The sequence below is a fragment of the Lytechinus variegatus genome, chromosome 2, assembly GCF_018143015.1.
Source record: "Lytechinus variegatus isolate NC3 chromosome 2, Lvar_3.0, whole genome shotgun sequence".
NCBI classification, from domain to species: Eukaryota; Metazoa; Echinodermata; class Echinoidea; order Temnopleuroida; family Toxopneustidae; genus Lytechinus; species Lytechinus variegatus.
The window spans coordinates 80,549,537-80,576,718 of NC_054741.1; the positions used below are offsets into that span (position 1 = coordinate 80,549,537).

Genomic DNA, 27,182 nt, shown 5'->3' on the forward strand with positions numbered 1-27,182 from the left:
TGTTATATGATCGTCTGGATATTTTTGACATCGAACAGGTTATGCATTTCTACACAAACATGACACAACTAGGCCTACACAATGTCATGTATAAACATGAATATGCCGTCAAATTAGCTACCCTGACTGCATTATAGTCTCATCATGTAGCTGAATTTTGGTCTCGATGTTATCGTTTGGTCTCGCTGATAAAATACTGGTCCAAGAAAACAGGGGTAAAATAAGAAATGGCATCAATGAAAAAAAAAATGAATTGATAATATCAAATACATCAGAACTCCTTTGATAATATCCGGGAACTGAATATTAATACTTTAGACTATTTTCCTCCATGTCATTGCCTTTTCACTTTGAAAAAAAAAATGGCCAAATTATTTAAACAGGTCTGATTAAACCGCTACAATACACTGATATGCATCAAATCAAAACAAATATTAGAATTTCCTCATTTAAAAATTCTCACACACAGAAATCAAATTTGTGGAGATATATATATATATATATATATATATATATATATATATATATATATATATATATATATATGCACAATTGCACACAAAAAATAATATCTCTACGATGTAAAGTAAGTTGTCAAAAAGCTGATGAAATTTACAGTATTTGTTTTTCATATTCTTACTACGTATAATAAAACAACTATTGACCAGTCAATATCGCGTCAATATTATATTAAAAAAAATCAATCCAGCGCTATTCGTGGGAATTGTAGTTGATTTTAAGCTCTTTTCCAGAAAGATCTTCTACCACATTCCACCGCGCAGAAAAAAATAAAAACTACAAAAAAGACCCGATTCTTAAAGATCAATTTGTTATGTAGGTTTATGCCTAGTGCCTATCATTTGCCATGATCACGGAAAATTGAGTAGAACAAAACAAATATATCCAAGATATATAGGCCTACTTCTCGTATCAAATTTCCCCGTTGAATGATACTACGTTCAATTTTGAGAAAAGGGAAAATATCGTGCATCATACAGGGATGAGAAGTTACGTGCATATATAACAACAAAAAAGTTGCTGTGAAAAAAAGAAAGGCATGTTTGTGTTCCAGGCAAGAAATAAAACACATAATCATGTATCAGAGTAAAATAGTTTCCTTGAAATACCATTACTTTTTAAAAATGATGAATACACGATTTTTACCGTCAAGTATACGCGTACAAAGCAAAGGCACGACAGATTTAAATCATTCCAAACATATAAATAAAAGGCAAGTCTCGTCCAAACAAATACATGAATATCAATATATTCTGTCACAAACTTTCAAAATAGGCATTAATACAACAAATTGATGAGAAGATGTTATTCTAAGGGCTCATAAAATTCATTAATTCAGTTAATAGTTGAGCATTTATACTTGAATATACCATTTCAAAACGGTCAACATTATCCCATAACATTATAAGCCGATGTCACATTAAAGTATTAAATAGGAGCTTGCACGAAAAAGAAATCCACTGTACGTTCGTCATATATATGTGTAAAAAAGTTCCGCTGTACATTGTAAACACATTAGCTGAAGATGCTATCCATGGATAGAATGCGTGAAAATACGTAAATTACACATGTATAATCCGGTCAGTTGGCCAAAATGTTAGGAAAACACCGACAAAATACTTAATATTTTGGGATTTTTAAATGCCTTATTTACTTTCTTCAACCAATAGAGTCCATAATGAAAAAATCATCAAATAAAAGCTTACGATATCTGCTTTATTTATTTTACATGCATTTACAACTTCCGTAACCCATCGCATATTTATTGCGATATGAGTATATATGCATGTTTTTTAAACTGACATAATGACGGCAAAAGATACAAATCGATGCAAATCCTTAACGGAATGAGTGATTGAAATCGGGTTTTAGCAAAATTGTGCAGCTGTGACTCATGTAATCCTAAACGAAAACCTGACTATGGAACATAGAGATATATTACTAGTATATTTTATTAGTACATATCTCTATGCTGTGTTAGCAGCTCAATGGCTGACGTCATGAGAAAATAGTATCTTTTACAAGGCTTCCGTCTACACTAGAAGTTTTCGAGAAGCGATCATCAGAGTAGGATATCATAACGAGCACTTGACCGATGACTGGAGTGGATCTTTATTCAGTGGGGCAATAGATCGATCGTGATATAAGGGATTAAAGTTTTTCTCTTGCACCCTCCTTCCATCTATTACCACCATTCTGGAGATCTCCGTATGTCATTTCCCTTCCTCCTAAAAAATGGCGGTAAACGCCACCTAATATGCAAGTTACTTTTTACTATCACTGAATGTATTTCATGTTAGAAGCTGCATAAAGTGATGAATCCATCTCATGGCATCAAAATAGTCCCTAAATCATGGAACTGCACAAAGTTAATCCATATATATACGAATTATAAAATAGCCTGAATAGAAGTAATGAATCTTAGGAGGGTCAAAAGCATTTTCTCGTTTTTCAGCTTCCTGACGAGTGAACTGATATATAAATCTTTTATTTATTTCAAGTCGGATAAAATTCAGTCTCAATGAGGTTTCATATAGATAAAATATATCTTATTTACATCTTTGTTTTTCACATGTCATGGTGTATTTAGCATTTCCAACCATATCTACACCATCCACAAATATATATACTTTCACCCTGATTTAGCAATATGTACAAAAATCATCGTTACATAAGAATTTTCTTTGGCTTACATACAAAACAACAGACTTTCCTTCCAAGAGTATGATACACAAACAATGTTACACATAGTCATGGTACATATATGAATGCATATCGTCATACGTTCGGGTCAGCTGGTCTCTAACCAGAAACAGACTGAATGTTGGACTATTCTCACTGTTCAACAGTGCTTAAACGTCATTAAGACACTCAACATGCACTTCATGCTGTTATCTAGACGCTAAATTCAATCTGTCCAGCAGAAGATGAATGCTAAAAACCTACCCTAGTACAGACTGATCATGCCCCTATCACTACAGCTATCTAGAATGAAACTGTGCCATAACGGCTACAGTAAGAATTAAGATATTAAAACAAATACAAGGAACTTGTAGTGTAAAAATCGTCTGCACCAGGCCGACGATTTCCACACAATTTGTTCATAGTACATTTGTAGCAATTCTACTTTACCACACAATGATCACTATAAAGATGCGTTAAGGCCAAGCAAAGCAAACCGTTACACATAACACAAATATCAATAAATGAGTGGTACCATCCTTTTAACAAGTGAGACCCAAGGACAAGTCAAAAAGAACATCACAGTCAAGTGTCCTAACGCCATGCAGGCCACATGCACGTGCAAAGACAACATTGCACACATAGAGGTAAACCCTCGCAGCCAATTCATATACATAATGTCTATCAACATATAATATGTCGTTTGCCTTATCAGCAGTCATAGTTGAGAATCTCCTGCAGAAGCGCAGGAATCTCCATGTAAGGCCATGCGTGCCTGAATTCGGACGTGCTCTTAAAGAAGATTGCGGATACTGCCCGTAGATTTGTAGCCTGCATCAGGAGCCTTGCGAAGAGTTGCTTGTTCTTCCAGTCCCTTCTTGTCACTTCCCTCTTGAGGCATTCGAGATAACGATCTTGAAGTACTTCTACTTTACTAGGTTCTACTAGGCCATGGCGATCTACAGGACAGAGATCAAAAGAAAAGAATGGTAGAAATAATTACTTTAAATATTCAAGCGTAATGGAAATTAACCCGACCTATACGGCTAGATTAATTTCAAAGTCATCCAACTCTTCTACAGAGGTCCAATTGCAATTTATTATACTTTATACCGATTCACAATACCTTTTCTATAATTATGCTAAAACATTATTTTATATAATCTAGAAATAACCTCACCTACTCAAACAAGGGGATATCTAAGGAATTCAGTATAGGATTTTATAACATTACATTACTTCAAGACAAGATAGAAGCAGTATTACGAAACAATGATGCACTTAAATACTTAATGTCTCACTGAGCTAGTACGTTTGGAAGATCGTTAAAACACAATAAGTGATACGTTCCCTGGGGAACAGTCTATTTTGAATTCACTTATTCCGCTACGAATACATTTATCCAATTATTCACCGACTACTAGCACTTGACTCTTACAACACGCATCTTTCACAGTGATTCCATTTTTTCCTCCAGTTTATTATGCCCATTAATCACAGCTCCCTTGCACGACCAGCTTTTTCTTTAATGGTGTAGAAACCGGCATCAATGATAGTTTAAGAATTATCCGCCCATGCACAGAAGGATTGAGATATTAGCCATATATTAGGCGGGGAGTGAACAGATAAAGATAGCTTGATCAATATATAACGTAATGTTGAACCCTGGAAATTTCTTGAGAATATCACGTCCTAACCGCAGCATGTAGACGAAAGACGGAAATAAAGACCTGGGGTCCGTTTCATAAAGCTATTCGTAAGTTAGGAGCAACTTTAAGAACGACTGGTGATCCTTTCTTATGCGCTAAACCATCGCCAATGAACATTTTGGTATAAACTCTTTGCCACAAGAAATGATCACCAGTCGTTCTTAAAGTCACTCTTAACTTACGAACAGCTTTATGAAACACCCACCTGGTGATTTCGTGGACAATATTTAATACACTCGTCTAGTTTACGCCATACATTTCTGTGATAAATAAAATCCAACATCCTGTATCAGAATGATATCTGAAATACATATTTGATGACTGAAGTTGGAAAGCATAACTTACCTGGACTGAAAAGAACAACGGTGGTAAAGAGAGCAATTTCTTCCTTGATCAGCTGGAGATTGTTGAAGCTCCTGGAGAAATCGAAGAGCTCGTCCCAGAATCTGTAATCACAGCCAAGCATGCTAAGATGGGACATAGTGTACCCATGCTCCGTACCAAAGGACACTGAATCTGACGTGAAGGCAATTTCCATGCATGTCCGCAGGAGCCAGATCTCAAAGAAACCAGCTTTGAGAAGAGTCATCTGATCCTCCTATAGAAAGAAAACAAGATTTTCAACCAAGAATGATAAGACTTATATTTATTATACATGTATTTTAATTCGGATGGCTGAATAAATTGACACTTCAAATTTACCTTGTAGGCGACGGCAAAGGGATGGGGAATTCTTTTTTTATTATATGGGTAATAACAACCCAACACTGATATTGGAAATTATACAGAGTTTTAAGTACCTTGCAGAGTACACAGGGCACTAACCGTCCCCATCACTAAGGCCTTTAGTTGAATGGAAACAAGATATAATTTGGCCTCCGATAAATTTAGAAAGCTATCGTCACCATTAAAATCATACTAACGACTACTACCCCTTCCTAAACCCAACCCATTACTCGATATATCCGTACCTGCAGAAGATCACAAAAGCCGGGTAGATTCTTGCTGAATTGCACCACATTCACAACAGAGGGAGTGAGGACGTCGGTCAGGTATCCTTTGACGGTACAAATCCTAGAGTACAAGTCTCCAAGATCACAAGGTTCATCCAAGAAGTGGGACCAAACATTGGCTCCAGGAAGGGATAGGGCTGACAGGTCTACAGGAAGTCTATCAGGATGCATCTGTTGGGAGTCTTGCTTCAGTTTGATCTACAAATGCAAAAAAGGAGGGAAGCGAATAAAATACATCCGTTCGGGGGAGACAATGGGATCCTAATAGAAGTGTGGATGGTGATCATTGGAAGAAAGGGTAATTGAAACACTGGTGGTCGAGCAATGTAGACAATAAATGTCTTACAACTACACAACCCGCTCAAACCCATAACTTAGCACATAATTATATGTAATCTGTTTAAACTACCTGATGCCACAACGATTTTCAGGCATACGGGAATGAATCTACAGGGTCGTGTTTCTGGGATTGGGGAAGGGTCCAATCTCATGAGAAGCCGTATATAACATGATGAATAAAATGACATCTGAGTTAAGGTTTCGGTAATTATTTTAGCACATCTTGGAACAGAGTTGCAAAGGTATAGCGACCGATTGTTATGTAATAACTACGATTCATTTAACATAATGATCGCTTAAATCAATCCTAAATATCAGTCCCACGATAAATCGGTAAACTTAGTGATAAGGGACCTAGAAATAGACTTACGTGTGCTGTTGTTGTCATCTTAGAGCTGGTGACGTCATGAGCGTTTACAACCTTCTGAATGAGAGCGTAAATTTCTCGGTCCTTTCTTTCCCGCTCAACAATCTGCTCAGGAGTAGCCAGACTCTGGATCTCGGCAAGGTTTTTCATCTTCTGTTTCTTAGAATAACGTCCTACACGAACAGCTGAGTATATGGACAGAGCAATGTAGGTTGAGAATGATTTTCATAATTACAAGGAAGAAATCTCTATAACGAGCATAAATGTTAAACGAACAAAAAAATAACAAAATGACACAGGAGTCTTTCTTTTATCAGTATATTCTAAACGGTTGTAGTTTCGGCTAGCTTAGTACGAGCTATTGTAAATATAAAAGGAAAATCTGTCCTGCAAAGGTTCTGTGATTCTAAGTTATGAACTTATTAGTTTTTTAATAATGTACCGAAGTGCCATTCGTTTGTATTTATACTTACAATGCACAGACATGCCGACTGCAAGACACTTCTGGTATCTGCAGTGAGCACAGCGCCCTCTAGTATTCTTGCCAATCTCACAATGGCCTTCTTTCTGACACTGCACGATGAGGGTTTTGTTCCCGATGCAACGTCTGAAGAACCCTTTACACCCTTCACATGAAGTCACCCCGTAATGTATCCCAGATGCCTCATCGCCGCACACACGGCACGACGGAAGAATGGGCTTGATGGGGACTTTCTTGCTGATAGGCGCCATTTTGGATTGATCAAACTCCACGGTGATTTCTTAGTTGGGTCGATGTTTTGAGATAATTGTATAGGTCGGTATTTGGACTCTCTTACAGGATGTTTGTCGTCCGATTGATGATGGGATGGATAAGTGAATACAAAGTGACCACCACGAAATGAGTACAATCTGAAAGAACAAATGGGAAATGATCAGAGTTAAGTTTGACCGTTTGGAAATTTCTGTGTTCTTTCAGTGTTGTCTTTTCAACTGTCTCTCTAAAACACGAAGTAAACCCAAGAGAACATCTATTAGTAGAGCGGATAAGCTCCAAAAATCACAAGAATTGTGCAAATTTTGACTAAAGCATGAAACTTTCACAAGTATTAGTATATGCCGTAAAATTTATTTTAAAGATGGGAGGTAAATTTTAAAATGCCTTTTTCGGCCGTTGCCATGGCAACGGATTAATTTCTCAAAAATGACATACATTCCCATGTAAATGATAAATAAACATGATATAGATAAATAAAATGATAATTTTCAAGCTTCCAATTGAATATGTGTAAAATTTAGAAACATTCAAAATCAACAAGATAGTTCCAATTTGTCCGTTGCCATGGCAACGGCTTGTTTTTCCCCAGAAAAATAAAAATTTTGATTAAAAAAACGTTGTAGAATACAATTTATCTTAAATTTCCCCTAATTTTACCGTGTTAAACAAAGATATTTTGGTTGCTAGATGTATAAATCATATCTCAAGCCATTGCCATGGCAACCAAATAACAACTAATTTACAAAAATAACATGGTTGACAAGACCATGGCAATGAATGGGCAGGTGGAAAAATCAACTGGAATTGACTTAATCTGTATGCTTAAGTTTTGACCCCATCATTTGAACCAAAAATACAGAAAGTGTTCTGCAGGAGTTCTTTATAAAGATAAAACTTTATGTTGCCTTGGTAACGCTTGAATTGAATTTTTAAAAAAGCATTGTTGCAAAGAACCCGTTGCCATGGCAACAGCTTATTTCCCTCTAGAAAGGTAAAAATTTTGGTAAAAAATTAGGATAAATGTATGATCATCATTCCATTTTCAATAATTTTTGAGGTAGTAATCGAGATATGTTTGTGACTAAATTTATAAATATAACATCTTAAGTCATTGCCATGGCAACCAGATAACATCTATTAAAAAAAACAACAACAGGGATTACAAGGTTATGGATAGGTGAAAAGTACAATAAAAATTATCTTATATGTACAGTACAGCATATGGTTTGACCTACTCAATTAATTTAGGGGAAATAATGCAGTGAGTGTTCTGCATGAACCAATTGGAATGATACAAATTGATGTTGCCTTGGTAATACTTGAATTAAATAAAACGAAACAATGTTGCAAGGATCCCGTTGCCATGGCAACAGCTTATTTCCCTCTAGAAAGGTAAAAATTTTGGTAAAAAATTAGGATAAATGTATGATCATCATTCAATTTTCAATAATTTTTGAGGTAGTAATCGAGATATGTTTGTGACTAAATTATAAATATATTATCTCAAGTAATTGCCATGGCAACCAGACAACATCTAATTAAAAAAATTACAAGGTTATGGGTAAGTGAAAAATACAATGAAAATAACTTTTATGCATAAGGTTTGACCTACTCTATTAATTTAGGGGAAATAATACAGTGAGTGTTCTGCAGGAACTAATTGGAATGATACAGATTGATGCTGCCTTGGTAATACTTGTATTGAATAAAAAGAAACAATGTTGCACGGATCCCGTTGCCATGGCAACAGCTTATTTCCCTCTAGAAAGTTAAAAATATTGATTAAATGTAAAATATATGTATGATCATCGTTCCATTTTTCAAAAATTTTTGAGGTACTAATTGAGATATGTTTGAGACTAAATTTATAAATATAGCATCTTAAGTTATTGCCATGGCAACAAGATAACATCTTATTTAAAAAACAACAACAGGGATGACAAGGTTATGGAAAGGTGAAAAGTACAATAAAAATTAACTTATATGTACATGCATAAGTTTTGACCTACTCAATTAATTTAGGGGAAATAATACAGTGAGTGTTCTGCAGGAACTAATTGGAATGATACAGATTGATGTTGCCTTGGTAATACTTGAATTCAGGGATAAAGATCAATGTTGCAAATGGCCTGTTGCCATAGCAATGGATCATTTAGTACCAGTTTTTATTTAAAAAATGCTATAGAATCTTATTTTTCCTGCATTTCCCCTAATGTTAGTGTGTTAAACATCGATATGTTTGATGTAAAATGTTTAAATAACATCTAAAGCTATTGCCATGGCAACCAAATAATATCTAATTTACAAAAATATTAATTTGGATGGCAAGATCATGGACAGGTGGAAAATACAATATAACTCAATGTGCGAAAGGTTAGCCAGTCATTTAATTTTGAACAAAAAACTCACTAAGTATTCTGCATGAGTTCATTAGAATAATAAATTGATGTTGCTTTGGTAATACTTGAATTTAATGATAAATATTAGTAATTCAAATGTTCCGTTCCATGGTAACAGCTCATTTCCCCCCAGAAAAGTATAAGTACCTTTGATAAACAAAAACGTGGTAAAATCTTATTTTTCTTTCATTTCCCCTAATTTTAGGGTGCTAAGCATACTGTATATGCATAGCTCTATGGTATATGTTTGCTGTTAATATGTACATTACATCTTCAGCCATTGCCTTGGCAACTAATTAAGATGTATTTTATAAATAAAATACTTAAATGTTTGACCAGTCATTAAGTTTTGAACAAAAATTACAGTGAGTGTTCTGCATGAGTACAATAGCATAATAAAACTGAGGCTGCCTTGGTATTGGTTGAACTTAATGATATCAATGTTTGCAAATGTGTGTTCGGTTGCCAATGCAATGGAACATTTTTTCCCCAGAAAAGACCATCTTTGACTTAAAAAATACCTAAAGGATTGTTATTTTTAATTTATTTCCACTAAGGTTAGGGTGCCAAACATACACGTACATTTTTTTTGTTAAATGTATAAATAACATATTAAGGTATTAATATTGCAATAACATAACATTTAATTTAACAAAAAGAAAACATAGCTGACAAAATAATGAACAGACGGAAAATACAATAAAATGAATGCGCAAGACTGGACATGCTCTTTTAATTTTGAACAAGAGTTACATTAAGTGTTATGCATTGTTTCATTAGGACGACAAAAAGTACCTATGTTTTGGTAATGGTTGAACGTAATGATGAATGTCAATGTTGCGAATGGCTCTAGAAAAGTACAAATTTTGATAAAAATATGTTTATTTATTTCTTTTTTCCCTTATAGGAGGGCGCTGAACATAAAAATGCTGAATGATAAGCACCATCTTGTTTTATTATACATGGCATCAAAATACGTATCAGAGTCTTTTGGGCTCAAATAAATGCCCGAAACTCTAATTTCGATGCTGGACAATTTCGTTCAAAGTATTCGCAGGCGGCCATTTTGAAGAAAGCGTCTTAGGATGATTTGTGTTTTAAAGGTGTTCATCATATGAATATAAGAGGATTATAGGGGTTGATAAATCAAAGTCTTATTAAGACTTTGATTTATCAACCCCTATAATCCTCGTATAGACTTAAAGTCTATTTAAGGAGTCGACATGGTCTTGATATCCAAATCAAGGTAAATAAAGTAAATCAACTTTTACATGGAGATCATTGAAATCATGCCTTGTCTGACTGTTTTAGCATACTTGGATTGAAATATGATAGCAAAGCACTATTAAGCATCATCTGCCAGGATACGCCTTTTCATTCCTGCATATAAATATCAGAAAATTGTTACTTTTTGAAAATTCCCATCATTTCTTAAAAATTCCTGAAAATTGCAGAAAATTTAAAAAAAATCACAGAAATGTCACGTTTATTCCCGGTAATTTAGCAACCCTTCTCCCCTCGCCCCCCCCCCCCGAAAAAAAATAATTACCAAAAAAAAATAAAGAGGAAGTGAAAGAGAGATGGATGAAATATGATTATTTTACGAATAATATACCCAAAATGAAAAAAATGGAAATTTTTGCTCTGTCGCTGGCTCGGTGAGAACATTTTAAGGTAAATTTTGCTCGATACGTCATATCTGGCCCCCTCAAAATTACACTGCTGATTTTGACGAAGAAAATTTTGTAATACTGTGATAATTTTTAAGTAACATGTGAATCTATTCAACACGAAGTGCAATCTACTCACTGGTTATTTTACATGAAAAGTAGACTGGTCAAATACAATAAAAAATACCCTTACTGGTTGAAAGGTTAAAAATAATTTAAGCACTCAAGGGTATTCCAAGATGGTGCCCTCACTGGCTGCTGTAGGCTAAAAATCCACAATTCATCCATTACTTCATAAAAAGGCTTTAATCTGGTTTCTGTTCATTGGTTTTAAGGATCAAGTAGTACATTGCGCCTAATACAGGGACAGCCAGTGGTTTGGAATGTCCAAAAATCCAAGATGGCTTCAAAAAATTGAATCTATAATGGTTGCTGATACCTAAAGCGGACATAGCTCATTCATATTGGCCTAGAGGATGATATATTGGTGTCTAAATCATTGGTTTCAAGAGTCTAACAATATTAGGACAAGTTACAATGACAGTCAGGTGTGCTCGAAAATCCAATATGGCTTCCAAAAACTATTCTAAAATGGTTGCTGATACTTGAAAATGGAATTAGCTCCTTTTATATTCAACTGTGAGATATGATTTTAGTGTTGAAACTATAGTTTAAAGAGTCAAAAATAAATTAGGACATAGTTTGTTCAATGATTTTGATGTGTAAATCATCATCATAAAACCATGTTTTAATGCATTAGAACAAGTTACAAGGACAATCAATGGAATGATATGTTAAAATCCAAAATGGGGTCTAAATTGACTGTTGTTACTTCAAAATGGACAAATAGTTCATTAAAAAAAAATCACATTGGGGATATGATTTTGGTGTCTACACGTGTTTCAAGGGTCAACTAGTGTACATTGTGTCCAGTTGAATGGACAGACAGGTGTCAATATTGTGTCCAAAAATTGTTTGAAAAATGGGGGTTTTAATGTTACTTAAAAGTGGACATAGTACATTAAAATACACCTTGGAATGTTGTTTTGGTGTCTACACTAGGATTTCAAGGATCAAATGATATGTGGGACTGGTTACAATGGTGTATTGTTGTCCATTTTGTGTGAAAATCCAAGATGGCTTCCATAAATGGGTTCTAAAATGGCGACTGTTACTTTGAAGTTGATATGATATCCACTTGTGAGAATCTACCTTGGATTTTGGAAAAAAATTGAAAACTAACCATCTTTGTTACTTGTCCTAATGTAATAGTGGACCCTTCATACCACAGTGAAGACAACAAAATTGTTTCTCACAGGTTTTATGATAATTTTTGAGTGATAGAAGTCATTTTAGATGCCATTTTGGAAAACCCTCTGGAATTTTTAGGCAAATTGACAAATGTATATCATTGTAACAATTCTAAATGTATCTTTTAAAACTTGAAACCAAAGTGTGAACACCAAAATCAGTTTTCCTTGGAGGATTTGAAATGAACTATGTCATTATTTAAGCAACAGACTCCAATTTAATAGACTCCGATTGTTTTAAGCCATCTTGGATGTTGGAACATACTGGATTACTGACTGTCCTTGTAACTTGTTCCAATGTACATGATGTATTTACTGACTTTTAAAACCATGGTTTAGATGTCAGAATAATATGCCCTTGGCAGATATTACACAAAATATGTCCATTTGTTAGTAATGGGCTATTCTATGTTCCATTTTTGGAAGCCACCTTGGATTTTTGGACATACTTGACCACTGACTTGTCCTTATGTATAGTTTGACACATTTCACTATGGCATAAACTTATTCCAGGATGTTAAACAAACTACGTTTTTTAATGCAGCAACAGCAATTTTAGACTCCATTTTCAAAGCCATCTTGGATTTCTTTTAATATACTGGACAACTGACTGTCCGTATAACTTGTCATAGTGTATTACCTGACCATTGAAACCATGGTCTAGACACCAAATCATATAATAATCCCAGACGGATATGAAGTGAGCTATGTCCATTTATATATCAACAGCCATTTCAAACTCCATTTTTGGAAGCCGTCTCAAGGTCTTGGACACATCAGACCACTACAGTTTTTCTAATCAAAACTGGTACTTTTCTTGGGAAAATGAATAGTTGCTATGGCAACGGATCATTTGCAACGTTGATATTTATCATTGAATTCAAGTATTACCAAGGCATCATCAATGTTTATCATTCTAATTAGTTCATGCAGAACACTCATTGTATTGTTTCCTCTAGATTGAGGTCAAACCTTATGCATGCACATTAGGTGAAATTCATCGTATTTTTCACCTGTCCATAATTTTGTCATCCATGTCGTTTTTTTCACAAAATAGATGTTATCTGGTTGCCATGGCAATGGCTTTAGATGTTATATTTATAAATCTAGTCACCAACATATCTCGATCAGTACCTTAAAATTATTGAAAATGGAAAGATAATCATACGTGTCTGTATTCTACATTCTTTCAATATTTTTACCTTTCTACATGGAAATAAGCTGTTACCATGGCAACAGGCCCTTTGCAACATTTTTTAAAAGAAGTTAATTCAAGCGGTACCAATGCAACATAATTTCTTTATCTTTATAAAGAACTCCTGCAGAACACATTCTGTACTTCATGTTCAAATGAGGGGTTCAAATCTTAAGCATACAGATTAAGTCAATTCTAATTGTATTTTCCACCTGTCCATTGTGTTGTCAACCATGTTATTTTTTCAAATTAGATGTAATTTGGTTGCCATGGCAATGGCTTCAGATATTATTTGTATGTTAACAGCAAACAAATCGATTCTTACTACAAAATTAGGAGAAATGAAAGAAAAATCAGAGTACACAGTCCCTTTTCTAATCAAAACTAGTACTTTTCTTAAATAAATGAGCCGTTGCTATGGCAACGGGTCATTTGCAACATTGATATTTATCATTGAATTCAATTATTACTAAGGCAACATCAATGTTTATCATTCTAATTAGTTCATGCAGAACAGTCACTGCATTATTTCCCCTAAATTAATTGAGTATAGGTCAAACCTTATGCATAAAAGTTATTTTCATTGTATTTTTCACCTACCCATAACCTTGTCATCCCTGTTGTTGTTTTTTTTGAATAGATGTTATCTGGTTGCCATAGCAATGACTTAAGATGTTATATTTATAAATTTAGTCTCAAACACATCTCGATTAGTACCTCAAAAATTATTGAAAATGGAATGATGATCATACATGTATTCTACATTTTTATCAATATTTTTACCTTTCTAGAGGGAAATAAGCTGTTGCCATGGCAACGGGTTCTTTGCAACATTGTTTCTTTTTATTTAATTCAAGTATTACCAAGGCAACATCGATCTGTATCATTCCAATTAGTTCATGCAGAACACTGTATTATTTCCCGTAAATCAATTGAATAGGTCAAACTTTAAGCATATACATAATTATAAGTTAATTTTTATTGTACTTTTCATCTTTCCATAACCTTGTCATCCCTGTTGTTGTTGCTTTTAATTAGATGTTATCTGGTTGCCATGGCAATGACTTAAGATGTTATATTTATAAATTTAGTCACAATATCCCGATTAGTAGGCAAAAATGATTGAAATTGGAATGATGATCATACATGTATTCTACATTTTTATCAATATTTTTACCTTTCTAGAGGGAAATAAGCTGTTGCCATGGCAACGGGATCTTTGCAACATTGTTTTTTTTTTATATTTAATTCAAGCATTACCAAGGCAACATAAAGTTTTATCTTTATAAAGAACTCCTGCAGAACACTTTCTGTATTTTTGGTTCAAATGAGGGGGTCAAAACTAAAGCATACAGATTAAGTCAATTCCAGTTGATTTTTCCACCTGCCCATTGTCTTGTCAACCATGTTATTTTTGTAAATCAGTTGTTATTTGGTTGCCATGGCAATGGCTTGAGATATGATTTATACCTCTAGCAACCAAAATATCTTTGTTTAACACTGTAAAATTAGGGGAAATTAAAGATAAATCATATTCTACAACGTTTTTTTAATCAAAATTTTTATTTTTCTGTGGAAAAACAAGCCGTTGCCATGGCAACGGACCAATTGGAACTATCTTGTTGATTTTGAATGTTTCTAAATTATATGTATATTCAATTGGAAGCTTGAAAATTATCATTTTATTCATCTATATCATGTTTATTTACCATTTACATGGGCATGTATGTCATTTTTGAGAAATTATTCCGTTGCCATGGCAACGGCCGAAAATGGCATTTTTAAATTTACCTCCCATCTTTAAAATAAATCTTACGGCATATACTAACACTTGTGAAAGTTTCATGCTTTAGTCATAATTTGCACAATTGTTCGGCTAATCCGCTCTACTATATATGATGCCTAGAATGATTACTTGCAAGCTGTATAAAAATGTCATGGAAATGAAAAGAAGCCTGTATGTTTTGACTGACTCTAGCCAATACTGCGAAAACATAATTATCACATGCACAAAATAAGAAAACAAAAGAAGCAAATCATAAAATAAATGTCAAACAAAGTACACAGAATAATTGATAAATTGGATGAGAAGAGGGTTGGAAGAAGAAAGAAAAACAGAGAGAGAGTGTGGAAGAAACTGGACGATAAGGCGCCGGACAAAAAAATGAGAGAAAGAAGTGAATGTATGCATACATGAGATTAAGAGAAGAATGGGGAGATAGATTCTGGCAAATCACCAAAGAAGGGGGCTACATCATTAACAATAAAGACTTTCTAATAAAAACCAATGAGAATGGCTTCTAGTGTGACCGTTTGTCGACTTTGACCAGTGTAACCATTGGTCATTCCAGGGCACTTTGCTACTATCGTTTACATACATGCCTGGTGAATGTGTCACTTCCTCTATCAGGGGGGTTCTCCAACGTTGGCCTCAGAGGCCCCCGTCAAAGACAGTTTCGACACAAAGGAAATCATTATATAATCATTGTAACTGATAGTTATTCCTGCCTTCATATTGGACCAAGCAGTGTTTCTTGTTAGGTTAAAATATATTAAAAATGATGTTCATTCAAATACATACATAAGATCACTCTTTCAATATGCTTTGACTCAAAACGGGTTGTTATTCAATCAACCGAGAATACTTACGAAATGAACAAACTATTCTCATGCATATTAGTTTGTTCATGGAAATTATCCATTGTTCATGGAAGTCATACTGTATAACATGCGCTTTCAATCAAGTATTTCGGGTGAGCAATCAATCTCATACCACAATATAAAAACAAATAAAAATAAATATCACGTTATGAAACAAAGATATTATTATTGGACAACAAAGATATTATTATTGGACTGTTCTTAGACTTTAAAAAAGCATTTGACTCCATTAATCACAAAATACTATTAAAAAAACTTTCTCATTATGGAATCCGTGGTGTTACTTTAAATTTATTTCACAGTTATTTGAGTAACCGTAAACAATTTACAGTGTTCAATTCTATAAACTCTAATTATCAAACTGTTTCTTGCGGTATTCCGCAAGGATCAATCCTCGGTCCCATACTTTTTTTGATTTACATTAATGATTTAAATTCAGTATCTCCACTATTAAATTGTTTGTTATTTGCAGACGACACCAATATATTTTATAAACATAGTGATGTGGAATGTCTTACTCAAAACTTTAACTCTGAACTTTCAAAGGTTAGCAAATGGGTTGAAGCAAATAAATTACAACTTAATTATGAAAAGACCCATGTAATGATGTTCAATGCTCCAAAAAATAGTGCAAAAAAAAAAAAAATAGTGCAAAAGAAGTAAATATATATATTAATGGCAACTTAATTCAACATGTAAATACTACACAATTTTTAGGAATTAGTATAGATAAGGATTTAAAATGGAAGACTCATGTTTATGAGGTCTTAAGGAAAGTTTCCAAAACAATAGGAATAATGAGTAAACTTAAAGACATTTTACCAAAAAATATTCTTCTTACATTGTATAATTCATTGATTTTACCTTACATATCTTATTGCAATATTGTTTGGGGATCCTGCAAGCAATACTTACTGAACCGCATCTTTCTTCTTCAAAAGAGAGCGGTTCGTATAACATGCCATAAACCCTTTCTAAGTCATAGCAGACCTCTTTTCTTGAAATTAAATATACTCCCAATTTCTTTACTACATGATTTTCAATTATCTGTTTTTATGTATTCCTATTATAATAACCTTTTGCCTAATAATTTTGACAACATTTTTCAAACCAGTAGAGATATACATACATATAATACTAGAAACTCAGCTGATACTCGTGCAATATATGGCCATTATTCTTTCTCAAACAACATATTTTTATGTAGGGGACCCATTATTTGGAATAAGATCCCTCAAAATATCAAGCAGTGCAAAACCCTTCAAAGCTTTAAAAGACATTTAAAAATACATTTCATGCAGAAAGTCTAATAGTAATACTGATATAGATACAATTGTATACTTTTGTTATGTTTGTTGTTTTGTATTCCCTGATGCATTTTTTTATTGTGTTGTTTTGTGTTAATTTCAGGATCACTAACTTATAAGTTCCTTGTAACTTCTCAGTGATCCTTCCACTATTCTTGAATATACTCACTTTTGTTATAATGTATTTTATTGAAATATTTATTCTTCTTGATTTGTATGTTTTTTAAGATTGTGGTAAATAAAGTTTCAATTTCAATTTCAATGAAATTGTAATACGCGAATGCATTATGTATCACAGAACATTATTGTCCAGAATATTAAATGGAAAGCAAGCATGCGTAAATAGGTGCAATGTCGGCAGTTTCTGTCCCTAAAATAATTATAATTATCAGCAATTTCTACATTGAAACAATTCTACATAGGAAAATTTCCTTTACAGGAATATTCCTCATAAAAAATAACTTGTATAACATCGATTTTGTACAACATATTTCTATGTCTTCGGCGCCTTGATACAAGAACGACTGTATATAAGTAGACTTACGGCTAATGAGATTTACCACTTATCGCTTTTTCAACTACAGAATGATTATTTAGTCCTTTGAGTGATGAAAAAATGTAGAAACTTGAAATGCAAAATGTGAGAGTTAAGTATCGGAGATAAATTAGTTTCTTTTATTTCTTAATATGAATTTTCGAAAATGTAGGTTATTGTAATCTGTGTTAAGAGCATGATGAAGGCTAACCTGAGATTGCGTGGACAGAAAATTTAGAAGTAAAGATCAATTAAAGTTTAAGAAATTATTGTGATTATTCCTGTTTTATTTCAAGTATCCATTGATGTCACTAAATATCTCAGATTTGCCGTTGGGTTACCGTTTGCTCAGTTTACCAAAAAAATGCAAGATTTTGGAAACTAACGGGACCAATAACATAATTTACTCAGCAAAATTACCTTGGCATCTCAATAAATTTCCCCCTGACTTTATTTCTCTCTCCACCCCCTTGCTCCTTGCCTAAGCATTTCTTTGTTTTTAATTCCTTAAGGTACTGCATCATGTCTGCTTTAAATCTATTGCATTGCTACTTCGCAGTGTTTTATCAAACTTCACAGTCAGCATCAATATTGGATGTCTGTAAGTGCAACCTAGTTTCGACATCCTTCTGTTCACTGTTCCTTTTATGACTTATTATGATTTGATGGTTATCATTATCAATATTATCATTATAATTATTTTTATAGCTACGATATATCATCATCACCACAAAGGATCAGAGTATGATATAAAACTAGATGCTTTCAGAACAAGAGATGTTAAAACAACATCAACATTCTGATATCAATTGCATCATTTCTACAACATTATCATAAATAACAATACTACTATCTTAAGATGACATTGTGTATAACATATATTAGGTAATCATTACATAATTATTATAAAACTATCAACGTCTCTTACCAGATCAACGGGCACTATCTGCAAATAAAATGTCACACACATTTAGAATTGCTTCCCGACACAATCAAGATAAAAGTAACTCCAAGTAATTACAGACCATCATTGATGCTTAATGCAAGTTAGTTTAGGCTGATTGACTTCGCAATATAAATCAGGGTAAAACGCTCCCAGGTAGATGCGAATAACTACTTGAAAAGCCAAACGCCTTCCTTTATTTGTTGTCTGCATCAAGTTTTGTGTTTTTCTTTATGTATATAGTTAACTTTCAATGGTAATATGGGCCGGATGAGACACAACATGTGTACCAACCGGGGTGGTGTTGATTGGCCAGAAGTGATTCCTCCAACAAAAGGCACGATTACTCACCGTAGGGTGGGGTCAGTTTTATGCACCAAGAATCGAATGGCAGGTTCTTTTTTTTCAATTCAACTGCATTTTCCATCTTTAAAAACCAGAATATATTTTGAATATAACTCAGTCTTGACAAACTATATATAGGCCTAATGGAGGGATACCCTAGATAAGCGATATGATACCAACATTGACATAAAAAATAACAAATTATAGGCCTACATAAAAATACATATACACCCTCGTAAACACACACACACACATCCAATATTTCGAGGGATAACAGAAGGAAAGATAGGGGCAAGGGCATATATAGAAGTCTAATAAGAGGTAGTATTTATGATAAAGAATTGAACTGAGATTAGGAATAGAATAAGGAGGAAAACTGCTAGTACACTCGACAAGTGTTGTAATTATAATGTATATTGTTGACTTGAGAATAAACATAACTTTTCAAATATTTTTGGCAAGATTCCAGATTTGTATTGTAAGTAATTATTAGAGAATCCACAAAAATCATGCAGTTAAGATAAATATTCAATTTCTTGAATATTGGCACACTTGTTTATAATCGCGTAGCAAGTAATGAAATATACAACAAAGTAACAGACAGATCGACACCACTTTTCAAGTTTTGTTCCCAAGTTTTAAGTTTCAAATAACTTAAAGTTGTAATTGGCCAAATGATTTGTAGGCGTATAAAGGTTCAACGTACATGTACTTTCTTACTGATGCGAGTAAGAAGGGATGAGAAGCTTCCATCGTTTTGGGTGTAGCCGATGTTTAGTCATATTAACCGTGATAATAGGAACCAACCCCCGATTGGTACTGAGAACATGCTTGAATACATCCAGAGATTCTCCTTTTTTGTGTCGTTGGTGGATACTGTCAAGTTTGAGCGCTAAAACTGTGACAAAGTGTTATATAGGTTGGATGCCCCTACCCTTTAGATTCGTACTGTGTTAACAAATATATTAAAAGTAATTCTAACATAATCCAGTAAGATAACGACAAGAAGGCTGTATTGTAAGTAAAATCACTTTCCGAAATGGTTCTCGCATATAAAAGTTGAATAATATGCAACGTTTGCAATTTCATCATCCTGTCGTGTATATACATGGGATTTATGTATAAATGCAAATGCATGGGATGTCCAACATGTCTCAACATTCATGTCTTTAAACAAAATTATTATCAAAGTTTATTTTAAAAATGATCCTCAATACAAAGCGATTGATTTTGGTATTTCGGTATATATTATCAAAATAGGTTATATGATCCATAATGACAGTTAACACTGAACTGCTACTTGGTTGAAAACATACATATTTCATCAGAAAAAATATTTAAGGATGTCGAAATCTGAAAATAAAAATCCTTTATTAATTTTATCGAAGGCTTGTTTTTCCAAGAGAATGTAGCCTCTGAAGGTGAAATATATGGCTTTATTGCTCATTAACAGTATACATCAGCCATACCAGCAAAACAGATGCTGCATAATCATAACATATAGGTCACCATAATTGGGGCAAACTGCATAGAGTTTTCAGATGACGGGGACAATAATTGTGTGATTGCTATTGATTTACGAGAATATATAGAGTTATTCTTTGCCCAATAATTTCAAAACTTTCTTACGGTTGGTTGACGTGATATCGCTGACCATGCACACCGCCGTACTGGTGATACGACATGCTGATCTTGATCACGCACTCAGATGCTAATTTCTACCACTCTAATGGATTATTTCTCCTCTTATCATATTATTCGATCATTATCGTTACGAGATACTCGACTGAATTAGCATTTAACACAAAACAACCAACACAAAATCTAAAAGAGATTCAATATATTACTCCAAATAAAGTACAGGGCTACATGATTTGTAGCAGAAGTGAATAAAAACATGAACGCATGTTGGGAATAAATGATTTTTTTTCAGAAAAAAATATTTTGTTGATTTCAACTATTCTTCAGGCAAAAGAGGTCATTTCAGAGGTCAGATAATGTCAGCGAGGCAATACAAGATATACTTCTAAAACACTACATTAATACCGTTTAAAAGGAACTTTATCCCTTGGACTTTATCCAAGCAAAACATCGTTGTAGAATAGGAAGGCATTTCTCTTTTTTTTTCAAACCATCGCACCAAGTAGTGCTCGATGATGTGAATTATTAAAAAATAATTACCAAGAACCAAAGCGGACGAAACCAGTATACATTTTTTTTATCGTGACTTATCTCAAACAGTTAAAAAAAACACCTATTAATATAAATCATGAACACATGTGTCTGAAATCGGGACGTCAAGTGGTCCTTGATTCAAACTTCATTGGGGTGTTTCTATTTACATATAGCACATGGTTATATATTATTTTAGAGTAAGTACATCATGAATAAATGCAATCAAAGAAGCGAAGCGACCGAGCTTATCACGAAGGTGTATTTTATATCATCAAAGTGAAGTTGAAGGATCCCGCACTTATTTATTAGAGATGTTGTGAATAATTGGCTTAGTTGTTGTTTTTTTTTTTGGGAGGGGGGCAAAGCCCCCCCCCCCCCCCACCCCGCCCGCGGTCTGCGATCGAAGGAGATTTCGTATGGTTTCTAATCCCCCTGAACACAAGCAAACACACCCAAACATCTACGAACACATACACACACGCATATAAGACATGAATGTTAATGGATTTAACTTCGACCTGACCCGTAACATCAAAGGTGGGAGACTCTTGCTGACAAAATTTGTGCACATGAACAACCCGCCTGCAAGTCCCGGCTGCAAGTATATGAACCTCGTTGGATATCATGTGATTAGATTCAGAACACGTGATCTCACATGCTCCATCGGGAAGACGCCATTTCGTGGAAGTTTATAGATACATATTGCGCGAGACTCGCCAATGTTAGCTCGTAAATGCTGCTGATTAGGCGGACTGGCAAGTGTGCGTGTACACTCTAAATTCCAAGGATTTAAATTAAATCCAAATCGGATGTGGACATATAGTGATCAGCCGAATGTTGGAATTATTTTAAAACTTTAGGATCAACTTTCAAATCCAAAAGATTTAAATTCAAATCTTTAAAATTTATATTTAAATCTACAAGGTTTAAAACAAAATCTAACATTCGGCTGGTCACTATTCAAAGCCGATATGGATTTTAAGTCCTTGGAATTTAGAGTGTAGTAGTCGTCTTTTTCTTGCAAAATCCCCCCCCCCCCCCCCCTCCCATCCCGGCAAATTCCCAAACCCTTTCCATGTATGTTAATTAGTAGCATGTTCTCCATATCCAAATGTATAGGTAACCAACTTGTTTCAAGGATTGTCTTTCATTTTGTTCATCTTCGTCCGACGGACCATAATTATTTACGCTATTTATGTATGGGTACCAGCTACTACTCTTCCACTCGTTATGTGATAAAATGTGATACGTGGACGAAGGCCTGTTTTTTCAGTTTTCTCCTTAAAAACAAGTATAGTTTGGGTTGTTACAGGTTAAGCATATAAGGTAAAGCAAGTAAGTTTGATTATAGCGCCCTTCAACCATGAATGTACTTAGTTTTTAAGGTGTAGTTGTTTCTTCTCATTATATCATTAGATTGTGTTTTGACAAAATAATGTACAAAAATTGAACCAATGTACATTCAGCTAACACGTGATTTTTTTAAAAAAAATAAATATATAATTTTACTACTACGACTACATGAGGGAGAAAGAGAGAGAGATGGGTAGGTACAGGGGGGGTAGGCGGATGGAAAAATAGATGTATAAAAGATCAAAACGACTCAAGCCGCCTAATATGGTTGCTGATATGCTATCTGCTGCAGAGTCACTTGGGAACTATGGTAATACATTCATGGGAATACGGCTGATCTCAAAGACTAACTGTTATCATTAAAAATCAAATATCATGCAAATTTACCGAGACGTCACCACCGTGAGATGTAACAGACACAAATATTCTAGTTGCTTGCCTCCAAAAATCGCGGGATCAGGTGGCGCTTAAATGATACAATTTTTGATTGCTAATAATATATGAAATGCTGCTGTATTGGTCAGTCTGATTTTTTTCCATGTGTTCCAAAAACGGAAAAGGGGAATAAAAGCGAATAACGTTGCAGCGTATTTAATATATCGATTTATGTCGTTGTAGGATTTGTTCTATCAATACATGTTAAATAAATCTCAAATTGATATAATTATCTGAAATAACTCAAGCTTTTTTTCTCTAGTGTGCTAATGGTGTGTTGGCCTAGTTGGTAGAGCGTCCACCTCACAACCAGGCGGAGGTCGGGAGTTCAAACCCCGACCGTGTCAGACCAAAATATGTTAATCATGAGAGTTGCTGCTATCCTATTTGGCGTTCAACGACTTAAGGGATAGAACATTGTCGATCTGGCGTTGCTCAGTGGCTGCTGGGCCCACAAGCAGGTAGGCTTAGCAAACTTTCGGATGATTTATACTTCTTATTTCTGTTTTGAACAATAATTATAAGTATTTGGCAAGTATACTACGAAAAAAGTCAGGGTCAGAATGTGTTCCTTGAAGAATTACCATGGTGGTTATCTGTTTCTATCTTATTTACTCTTCTAAGCCCAGCAAAATAATGCTATTATCATCGATCACTTACCATCATTTATCTTAATTACGTAATGTTATACCGTTATGTCAATAAAATGAAACATTGGACGACGCTTTTGTCGTTAAAACCATGGGTCGACAATACTGGGGCAATTTTTTTACTCCCCCCCCCCTCGCCATCTTTAAACCTTCGACATACAACACCTTCGAAAATTACTTTTTTAATTATTATTAATATCCATTGTCTCTATCTGTTTTTTCTTCTTCTTTCCAGTGTTCTACCTGTTGTGTTCTTCTTTGTACTTGGATGTTTTTTTTTTCTTATTTTCTGCGCTGTACCCATATGCTTTATTATTTTCTAGAGACATTGAATGTCTTTGAGACCAGGGACGTGTGAAGCGTAATTGGTTCAGCGATCAACCATATCGTTTTAAAAAATTGTGATAAAAGATGTTCGTATGGCCATGAAGTCAACAAATCAGTTATTATTCTTGAATATACTCTCTTCATCTATGTGTGCACTGATACCAATAGAGAGAAACACACTGGATTGCTTCGAGTACATCGAAATTGCATAGCGAAAAATAAGCTGAAGTATATAATAGCCCAGTATAAATACTTATGTACCTTCTAAATGATACGTTTGGAGCTCAGAGTCCTATGTACTCTATTAAAACTTCGTAAAGACTAGACAAATGTCTTTAAAGAAGTCACCATGATAGAGCAGGATTTCTCCCAGATGGAATAGAACTAAAATTCTAACTAAGCGAAGTATAGTAGAATCCTTATCACCATGCACCACGTCAAATGCTGCGTGACTTTATGGTCAGTTCGATATGCAAATCTTGGCTGTTCTTCTCCAACAATAAAAACGTGACTCCCAACGAGGTTGAAACACACTGTCCGTGCTAACTCATCCATATCAGTTTGTGGGCATTATTGTTCCCGTGTAAATAATGACCAGTGCCATATCATTACTCGAAAGAGATTAAAAAGGTGCAAACAACATACAGTTTTGTTACATTCGATAATTATATATTTTTTATTAGATTAAATCGTTTTCTACCTGGTCTAAGTCAAGTTTGCCCGCTTCAAAAGATGGAAAACGATAATTCATGTTGGGTCAGTGAAAGCTAGAATAAGTTTTCGGGGAGTGGGAATGGTATTATAACATTGCGTGTTTAAAATAACCTAGTGGCCTTTAAAATAATTTTCTTATTAAAGAAACTGATTATCTTTAAGTATGGATCTTATGGGCCGATGTTCTATACGTAGCAAAATCAACAAATGAATCCTTCCTAATAATGCAAGAAAAAAAAACGAAGAAATAATAACACATTATTCAACACATATCAACAAGTTCAGAAGCTCTCGGCTGTATAATTTAATTCTTGTACAATTACCTCATGATTTTTTCACAACATGACTAAGAAGTAATTAGGCCACAAATAAATCCATCACCTACCTCAAGAATGTCGTATGCCAGTTCTTTTCCTTCGTATCTTGAAATTGGTAGCAGAATTAAATAAAGCTATCGTCCCTCAAACAATGTCAGAACTGAAGCAATGTTTTATCGTAAAACCACAAGAAAAGTTAAGGTTTGGTGCCGAAGATGGCACAGTAAGGCAAGTAAACACCAGTGTCTGCATCATCCTCCCTCTCCAAAACAATGCCCTGGTGCAAAATAGTCTTGTTATGTAAATGACAAAATGATGAACGCTGATTGTTTAGTGGGTAAGCAGTGATGACCGTACTGACACGTTTGACCCATATACTGTGACCAGCAAGAAGTGTCGTGACTGCGTGCAGCTACCTCCGAGACGATGCGTGGATGTTTGTCTTAAGTGCGCGAATGACATCATAGCTGTACTAACGAGGGGTCTTCCTAGGTGTCACAGGTAGCTCGTATGAGTGCGTCGACTACGGTGACAGGGTGAGGGGACTGATGGCACTGTCCCCGGGGCACTACTGTCAATATTTTACCCACGTTTTTTTTTTAGAGGAATCGACTGGTGCAGGAAGATCTTTGATATCTCACTTGCCGGACTACACGCCTATAGCTTTACACATTCAAGCAAAATACGTCTTTATTACAAGGGCTTACACCCACTTTCAGATGACCTGCAAAGTCAAATTCATCTCAAAAGAAATGCTCTTTGAAGCAATTGTGACTGGCCGCTCTTAAACAATCAAGAAGACGTCAGGGGATTAATCGGTAAATAGCTAGAACAACAGTATGGTCTTCAAAAAGTCAAAATAAGAAAATTGGTACAAATGTTATTATTCTTTTCATAATATTGTTGTATAAGTTTAAATAAGTCGAAATACAGGAGGTTTTATTTTAATACTGTGAGGTTCCACCGAAATGAGTCCTACACAGTGTACAAAGTGTGCACATATCATGGAAGTGAACCTCGAAATTCTTGTTTGAAAATCATGTTTTCTGTTTAATTTTTGAAGCTCTCTCTCTGAATTTCTTCGACATTCAACCAGCATATGTTGTTGATCAATTTTGACAAGGTATACATCATAAAAATGCGCTTTTCAAGCTCAATTAAAGTCTCATTAATTTTTTTGAAAAATTTCAGGTCACAATTATCCTCGTTTGTCTGTTGATGAACATGTTCAGGGTGGCCATTCAATATCATTCCTGATCATGTTTCGTGGAGAGCCAGAGCAAACTGTCAAAAATTGTCGGAAGATAGACAAGCATGGAAGTCTACTTTGTTAGGTGTTCCGCTATTATTAAAATAACAAAAAGAAGCTGCTAATGATCACGACATTTAATTTCACAGAATGAATGCGGTAGGAAAGTCCACATATTACATCAATATTAATAAAACAAGGTTGAAAGTGCTTTATTCCAACAATTATTTTTCGACGATAACAAGTCATGTATCAAGTGATCTGTCAATCACTTTATAAACACGGTATACATGCGATTGTCCAAAATTATATATACATGACATGTATCCCCAATGATGAAACAGATACTTTCAAATCCAAATTAAAAAAAAAGGAATTAACGGAAATGTATCTGCTCATTAGAATATATATATACGAACGAAGGCGCTTCAAGGCCTTATTACGTAACAAACTAAAAGGTTTCATAAGTAGGCCAATGGTTGATTCCATATTACACAGGGGTAGGTTTTCATATCTTGGGATGTCAGATAAGATTAATGAAACCTATCATGCATTATGAATGTGTGCGTGTGTGCAAATAGGTAAATGCGTGATTTTTGTGTGCGTTATGAATGAATTGGAGTGTTATGTCATGTATTTGATTTTGTGTTGGAATATGAGTAAAAATGTCAATTGTAAAAATCATTTCATGATTTCCTTTTCTACGTTTTGC

At 34.4% G+C, this 27,182-nt stretch overlaps 1 protein-coding gene across 1 annotated transcript; it reads right to left on the minus strand.

Moving 5' to 3' along the window:
- Positions 1–2,417: 2,417 nt before the first annotated feature.
- LOC121409217 (ecdysone-induced protein 78C-like) lies at positions 2,418–25,814 on the minus strand. The gene is made up of 6 exons (XM_041601071.1): positions 25,290–25,814; positions 6,602–7,019; positions 6,132–6,313; positions 5,381–5,620; positions 4,755–5,007; positions 2,418–3,659 (listed from the first exon to the last, which is right to left on the minus strand). The coding sequence occupies exons 2-6, from the start codon at positions 6,858–6,860 to the stop codon at positions 3,412–3,414; spliced, it is 1,182 nt and encodes a 393-aa protein (XP_041457005.1). The 5' UTR covers positions 6,861–7,019; positions 25,290–25,814; the 3' UTR covers positions 2,418–3,411.
- Between the last annotated feature and the right edge of the window lie 1,368 nt (positions 25,815–27,182).

What these genes read in the sequence shown, in the direction of transcription:
- LOC121409217 (XM_041601071.1), bottom strand. Translation starts at nt 6,860, where the DNA reads ATGGCGCCTATCAGCAAGAAAGTCCCCATCAAGCCCATTCTTCCGTCG. An exon ending in GCTTTTGTGATCTTCTGCAG is followed by an intron (nt 5,008 to 5,380) that starts GTACGGATATAT and finishes TTCTTTCTATAG; the next exon opens with GAGGATCAGATGACTCTTCT. An exon ending in CGTTGTTCTTTTCAGTCCAG is followed by an intron (nt 3,660 to 4,754) that starts GTAAGTTATGCT and finishes TCTGTCCTGTAG; the next exon opens with ATCGCCATGGCCTAGTAGAA.